Source organism: Equus przewalskii, chromosome 9 (assembly GCF_037783145.1).
Source record: "Equus przewalskii isolate Varuska chromosome 9, EquPr2, whole genome shotgun sequence".
NCBI classification, from domain to species: domain Eukaryota; kingdom Metazoa; phylum Chordata; class Mammalia; order Perissodactyla; family Equidae; genus Equus; species Equus przewalskii.
The window spans coordinates 21,992,625-22,000,860 of record NC_091839.1 but is presented as its reverse complement, the minus strand read 5'-3'; the positions used below and the strand labels follow the sequence as shown (position 1 = coordinate 22,000,860).

The window sequence follows — 8,236 nt, the reverse complement described above, 5'->3', positions numbered from 1 at the left end:
TTATAAAAGATAAGGATATTGGAAACAAATTGTCCCATACTTAAAAAAAGAAGAAAAAATTGCATAGTAATTTCATTAGACTTCTGGTAATAGATAAATATGCCCCAAAACTCCAAGGAAAAAAATGTGTATTCTTTCTCTGCCCCTTGAAGTTGTAAATCTCATCATTTCTTTGAAATAGAAGGACAACCCATACTCGCCTGTGAATAAGGAAAATAATAAAGGGAAAAACACCTTTTTAAAATACAAACTGCCAAAGGGATTCTCTTGCCCAAACTCTAGACCACAGCCTCCTTAAGATAACCGTTCAAGAGCAATTAAAAATCCTAAAAGTCCTTTCCACAATTATTAGCAAATAACTTTTTAAGCAAGTAACCTTAACTTGTTCCGTCTTCCAGAGACACAATTATTTATAAACTCATCAGTTTTTTATTGTACCTAATTTGTAAGTAAAGTTTTGGAGTAAAAGCTATGAAATCTCTGTCTATATGTTTACATTTGTCTATGTATGTACGTTATAGATTATGGCATTTTTCTACCTCCAGATAGTATTGTCAAAATTAATTTCTAAAGGAGCTCTATTTAATTAGCTCAAAAATTAAGCACTTAAATAACTTCAATTCTCAGAAATATGATACAAACTTATCCAAATGAATTTCAGGTTCACACGATCTGCAAAAAAATATTCATTTTTAAATCTAGTTGAAGTTTGTTAGTTTCTTTTAAACAGGCATGTCTTTAGAGTTACCAACATTAAATATAACACTTTTATTCTACCCAGGCTTACTAAGGGCCAAATAAGTTTATATTATCTCCTATCAAATTTGTCATCAGGAAGAATAGCTTGCTGTAATGATTGAGTTTGTCTGATGTCCCATGAAATGTGTGTGGGCAGTCTAAACACAGCTGTTAAGAATAAGTAAATTGAATAGATGTAAGCAGGATAAAACTTTTAGGTGAACTCTTCCAAACAGTTTTCCCAAATCTTTTTTGGTAACTTGAAGCATTAAAATTTTGCCGAATTAAGTGAAATGATGGAAAATCATGAAATATCTGGATCATTTCCAGCTAAGACAAAATATTGAACATTGCTGAATATAAGTTTCTCTACTTTGGGCTTCCTATTGTTAAAAATAAAGGGAGACAAGGGGCCGGCCTGGTGGTGCAGCGGTTAAGTGTGCACGTTCCAATTCGGCGGCCCAGGGTTCCCCAGTTAGGATCCCGGGTGCGGACATGGCACCACTTGGCAAGCCATGCTGTGGTAGGCATCCTACATATAAAGTAGAGGAGGACTGGCGGCACATGTTAGCTCAGGGCTAATCTTCCTCAAAATAAATAAATAAATAAAGGGAGACAAAGTCTCCAAATAGACTTACTTGTGCTAAGCCCCATGTCAGCAAACAAAAACTCAGTACCTGATCTCATTGCAGTTCCAGCCTTTCCCAGGATTGTAATCTTTAAACAGACGATCGGGAATTACCTGGTCAGCACTAGTGAGGCGATCCACCTGATATATCCCATTCATCCTCTAAAGGAGGGTGACCTTGCAGGAAACGTTCCATTCTTTTCTCCCTTCTGCCTATAAAAGCCTTCCTTTTTGTACAGCTCCCTAGAGCTCCTTTCTATTTGCTAGATGAGATGCTGCTCGATTCATGAATCAGTGCATAAAGCCAGTTCTTTAAATAGGCTTAGTGGAATTTTGGTTTTTGAGCACTATAAGAGAGGAACTAAAGTTATTTGGATCTGTTAATAAACATGTCTTGTGTCGTGTTGAAAGATTATACTGTGAAGAAGCCTGTGTTTCTAGAAATTATGAAATATTCTCACAAATTTGCCAATCTGAAGAATGCTGATAGAACACAGTTCACAGTTGCTTACTATTTAGTTTTTACTAGAATTAAAGTTTCTAATTATTAATAACTCTTTTATATGTAATGAAGTCTACTAGAAATGATAAAGGAAACATCTATGCATGCAAGACAATTAGGATATATATTTTGAATATAAAATAAAAGATATAAGGTATAGATATGCATTTATTTTGAGGGAAATTAAAATGATTTGATCCTAAAATTCATCTGCTTATTTTTGAATGGGATGGAGAAAAATAAAGGACAAATTGTGGATATAGAAAGTTGAAAACAGAGAGCAAAAAGAGCAACTTTTTTGTTCAGGTTGGCAAAAAATTAAATTGTTATTATAGGGGTTTTAAAATTAAGCTTTCATACCAATACTGTAGTTACATAAAATAAAACAATTTTCTTTCATCTGACAAAACAACAAAGTCTTCTTATTGCTCTGTTCTTGATAAGAGATTGTAAAATCTTTTTCTTTAATCTTTTAAGTATTCTTCCCAGAATAATAATCATGTATGTTCCATGTCGTCTTCATAAGATCTTTGATTACTTAAACAGCTACTTGATTAAAAGAGCTAAACGTTGTTCAGAACTATGTAACCTTTTATAATTGGCTGCGAAATCTTTAGTTGTCAGTATGGCTTAATGGATAACTAAGTATTGTTTCACAGTGACCTATGGTCCTGTTTGACCATGTGTTTTAAAAATTTTTTGATATTTTTGAGAAACTTCCCCAAATCAAATCCCGAATGAAGTCTTTTTGACTTTTAACTAACTTCAGGATTTTCCAGAGGTCCCCTGGAACATCTGAAAAAATTGTTCTCTTTCCCAATGAAAAGGGAGATGTTAAATTATTTTGGCTTATTTGATATGTTAAATAATATGGGAAGCATTACTAAATAAGAAGTAAATACTAAGCCTTTTTTATCGTCTATTTGTGTAAGCATCTGTCGTGTCTGTTGCTGTTGCCATAAACATCTTTGTCAGAGACATCTTTCCTGCAAGTACTTTTGCCTCATATCTAATTGACCATAAGCCAATTTTGCTACAAAATATAAAAAAAATAGTTGGTTAGAAGTTTGAGTTTTGGTTTTTATGTTTATTTGTTTTACTTCTCCATTGATGAATCAACCACTGTAAAAGGTGGAAAAACAACTGGCTGACATTATTTTGTGTGTCAGTTTGGTTTCATTTCTCCACTGAGGAAATTCTCAGTCACTCGAATTTTTTATAACACAAATCTTAGGCAGCTCTCACAAGAGTCTATCCAGTCATGAGCGGACATGGCAGTGGGGGTGGTCTTTAACTAGTTTTCATTTCTGACTTTTAGCAAAATTTTATTGACGGTTTTATTGAGCTGACAGATGATGACGGTTTGCCTCAAGAGTTGTTTCTCGTTTTTGAAACTAACTACCTTGGAGGAGAAAAAGAGTTCTGAAGGCCTCTTCTTTGAGGAGGCATAGTTGGAAGTACATTTTCCACAGAATGAATGCCAGTGCTTGGTTAGGTACAATTCGTACACAAAAACTCAGTTCATTTCTTTGTGTGGTGTTGCTAAGAACCTACATGCACATATTTTGAATGAACTTAAATATTTTGTATTTCACAATAAAGTTTTTAATTTTCTTACTTATTTTTTATGTTTCATTGTATCCTTTTTAATTATTAGTCTTTTATTTTTGTGAGATTTTTAACTTTTATGCCAAAATTGCCTCACAGCCAATTAGTGATGCGGCAAATTATTTGCTGTGAAAATGCGTGTGGCAAAGATGTCTATGGCAAACATGCTTGTGGTAAAATGACCTACAATGAGGACATTTTAGGAATATTCTAGAAGTTATAAGAAATTTCTGGGAATCTGATATGTTCTGGTATAATGTTATCAGGCATAACTCTAGTTATTATCTTAAAACATATGTCACAAAAATAAGCCAATTTCCTTGTCAGTTGCATTATAATAAACTCTCATCAGGTCCTGAACCGTGGCCATTTTTAAATCTTGTCATTTATAATTATTGTTTCACTCTGATGCTTTGCAAAACTGTTCCTGCAAAAGTACTTTGTCTTCAAGGAGATTCAAGGGCAGGAGTTCTGACAAATACAGGCCCACCTTGGAGATAGTGAGGGTTCCGTTCCAGACCACTGCAATAAAGCAAATAGTGCTACAAAGTGGGTCACACAAAGTTTTGGTTTCCTTGTGCACATAATAGTTATATTTACAATATAATGTAGTCTTTAAAGTGAGTAATAACATTGTCGAATATGTACATACCTAAATTAAAATACATTTTATTTCTAAAAAATGTTAATCATCATCCGAGCCATCAGGGAGTAATAATCTTTTTGCTTGTGGATGGTCTTCTAAGAAACGGAGTGTCTGTGAAGTGTGACAAACTGAACACAATAAAACAAGGTATTCCTTAGAGACAGGAGGACATATGGTAAGAACCTAAGTTACCTTGATTCATTTGGTTTTATCTGACTCACATTTTTTCTTGAATTTCATAGTATAAAGTATAAAATCCATAATCAATTAAAGATCATGATTAAGAGCCCAGAGTCTACATGCAGACCCTTTTGAAATCCTAATTCTATTTGACTCCTATTTCTGCCACTTCCTAATTGAAACAAATAATATAACTGTAATGATTCTAAAAATAAAAAATAAATGAATTAATGATAGAATCTTATTATTAAACCATCTGATCATTGTGCTTTAGTTTCTGAATGGATCTTTAATAAACATCTCTCTTCTTTGTGTGGACAGTGTACTTTTCCACTTTCAATCACTAGTGAGGAGTCAGTACTGGGAAATTATATTTTCCTATGGAGTGCCCATATTAATGTGCATTGAGTTGTGCATGTGAGTCCAAATTAACTGAGACTGAGTTGTGCAAATGCGTTCAATGATTTTTAAATATATTATTAGCATCATGTTCTTCCTTTTACTTGTATTTTTTTTAAAGTTTGTTTCACAAATTTTGTCTCACTCCATTTCCCTACTCATAACTAAAATCATAGTACCACTCAGTGCCTGAGGACGAGGAAAACAGTTGATTGTGGGAAGAAAAACTCAGAGAAGCAGAAAATCTAGTGAGACACACATACTTGCTGCCAGTCCCTCATGTGTCAGACCTCAGGGTTTCTTGTTCCCTCCGTGAGCGTCCCTGTCTGCCTCCAGGGTTGGTGGAAAATAAAGAGCCTCTCTCAAACACTCCAACAGTCTCTTTGGAGATAATAATTAGGACACTCATAATTGTTTTTGGAAAGTAGCAACTAGGAAAAATGTTTTTCACAAGTATTCTCAGCTCCCCAAGCCTGTGCTCTGATCGCAACTACAGGTGAAAAGATAATTGCAGTTCTGAGAAGAGGTGAGGTCATAGAATCACAAACCTATATCTAGTTGTCTGACTGTCTTCCTCCCTCTCACACAAGTACTGGCTGTTGTGACCATCACAGTGAGCCGAACATCCTGTCTGCTGGAGAATGAGTAGAGATTTTTTTTGCAGTCAGAGAAGTAGAATCTGTAAAAGGAGGTGTGCGTGAGCACATGTAAGTAATCATGTTGGAAAATGGGATTCTTCTGAATGTGAAACAGGTCCAGTGTCAAAGCCACAGCATGAGGAGGTATCATTCCTGATGAGTCAGCAAAACAGTCAAGAGAAATGGGGGGGTCTTCGAACTTACACCAACCCCTGGTGGCTCCTAAAGCAATGTAATGAATTCTCCCCTGATCGTGACTGTTGGCATTTAATCCAAGTAATACTGACACCGGATTTGTTAGGTGTTCATATTAGGAACTGTAGTTACAAAGTCAGTCTGCTGTTCAGATTACCATAGAAAAATCATAGACAGAATTGTCAGGATCTCTAGAGGTGTGGGTATAATACATCTCTGACTAATGAAGACTAGGATGAATCCACAGGCATTACCTAATCCTGTGCACAAACACTGTTTTTGGTATGCAGTTGCTAGAACAGAAATGATTTCTCTAAATCTAATTGTATGATGCAATTAATGGAGACAGGAATTGTGTCTCCACTGCAGACATCTGTTGTCTTTTGATTACGGTGAGACTAGTTTCCATCGTGAAGTCAGAGAAGCAGCATTTAAGGAAAAGATAACTTGAGATAGTTTTGGGTTTTAGGCTGCAGCTGTCAGGCTTAAATCTGTCCTGTGATATTTTCTCTCATTTAAAAATATTCTAAGATTAATCAAAAACTGTAATTTCAACACATAGAATGCACAATATTTCACCCTCACAAATTTCATTTTGCATATGTCTTGTATTTTAGTCACTTTCACAAGTATCATCTCATTCCTAACAGCTTTACTTAATACAAATACTAACAACTAGATAAGTAGATGATCTGAGGTGAATAACAATTTAGTTTCTGCCATACACTATTTTATCATGTTCCATTTTTTAGGGCACAACATGAGATTGTTCAATAAGTCATGTAATAGAGCCCCTTATCCTTTTGTTTCTAGTGCAAAAGCAAATCACTCTTTTTGTTCCCATCCTAAGACTGAGCCATACTTGCATTCGTTACTCCGAATTTTGATGGAGTAGATTTCTGGAGTATTATTCTGAAATCAGTGCAACTTACAATTATTATGATACCTAAAGTTGTATTCATAATTGATATTGTGTGTAACTTTTTACACGCAAGTGGAACTTTATTACTAACAAAATTATGAAATAAAATACCAGCATTATAAAGTATAATAACAAGGGGTAAAAACAAACTAATATTGACTGAGTTATCTAAAGAAGATAGCTAAACAGATCATGGAGGTTAAATGCACTATATTTGTTACCAGCACAGCTGGGTTCAAGGCCTCCTTGGATCTCTAATCAAGATGTGAATTTTTGCAAATCACTTAACTGTTCTGTTTATGTTGCCCTCTTATTTATAATGAAAGTATTAGTAAATTTTGCAAATCTAATTCATGTATTTGTGAAGAATAGAGGAGTAACCTCATGTCCAGCTTTCAGAACAGTGATACAGACATTGTCAGTGCTTTAAGGGTTATGCATTCAACTCTTGTACATCTCTTAATAAAAGAAAAACTTAAATATTTCTAAGTGAGAACTAACAGTAAATGGAGACTGCTGGTTTTCAGTTGACATGGTCCATGTTGCCCACGCCTCATGTCCCGATGCAGGAATCTCCGGCTCTGAAGACAACTATCAATCACTGAGGACTCAGAATGACCTCCATGAACTGGGCAATAGGGGTGATTTTCTTATCACAGACTGTATTTGGAGTTCTTGGAAATTTATCTTTTCTTTATCATTATATCATCCTTCACTTCACTGGGTGCAGGTCAAGGTCCACGGATTTGACTCTCAAGCACCTGATTGTGGCCAACACCTTGGTCATTCTCACCGTAGGAGTCCCCCGGGCCATGGCAGCATTTGGGTTGAAACATTTCCTCAATGACTTTGGATGTAAACTTGTTTTCTACGTCTACAGAGTGGGCAGTGGTGTTACCATTGGCAGCACCTGCCTTTTGAGTGTCTTCCAGGCCATCATCATCAGCCCCAGGAATTCCTGGTGGGCAAACCTTAAAGCAAAAGCTCCCAGGTACATGGGAATCACCACTATCTTCTGCTGGATCATGCGCATGCTGTTAAATATCATTTTTCCTATGTACATAATGGGAAAATGGAGCAACACAAACATCACAATGAAAACGGACTTGGGATACTGTTCTTTTGTCAGTAATAGCAAAATGACTAGATCACCGTATGCAGCATTGATATCATTGCCTGATGTTCTTTGTTTGGGGCTCATGATCTGGGCCAGTGGCTCCACGGTTTTCATCCTGCACAGGCACAAGCAGAGGCTCCAACACATTCATAGGACCAACGTGTCCTCCAGATCCTCCCCTGAGTCCAGAGCTACTCAAAGCATCCTTATCCTGGTGAGTGCCTTTGTGTCCTGTTACTCCCTCTCCTGTATCTGTGAAGTTTGTTTGACTCTTTTTAAAGATCTTAGTCAGTTGATGCTGACCACCTCTTCACTAATCGTTATGTGTTTTCCAACTCTCAGCCCGTTTCTTCTCATGAGCCGAGACTCTAGTGTATCCTGGCTTTGCTTTGCCTGGATAAGCAATACAAAAATTTTCAGTCTGATCAGAAATGTATAAATTGTTTGTGTATCCATGATGATAAGTTGCATACTCATTCATCTCCCATAAATTCATGAGCACATTCAGGAAAGTTCACGTTGCAGGACAGTGGAGGTACACACACTCATACAATAGTATAAATGTACATATACATATATTTAAAAGTATATATTCTATCGGAACAATATTTTTTTCCATCAAATAATAATATTGCATAATGGCCCATTGGGGAACCTAAGTCT

General features: G+C 35.8%; 1 protein-coding gene across 1 annotated transcript; it reads left to right on the top strand.

Annotated features, from left to right (window-relative positions):
- The first annotated feature begins 7,070 nt into the window (after positions 1-7,070).
- On the top strand, positions 7,071-8,012 carry LOC103547881 (vomeronasal type-1 receptor 4-like). The gene has a single exon (XM_008515368.1). The coding sequence runs from the start codon at positions 7,071-7,073 to the stop codon at positions 8,010-8,012; it is 942 nt and encodes a 313-aa protein (XP_008513590.1).
- Positions 8,013-8,236: the final 224 nt, after the last annotated feature.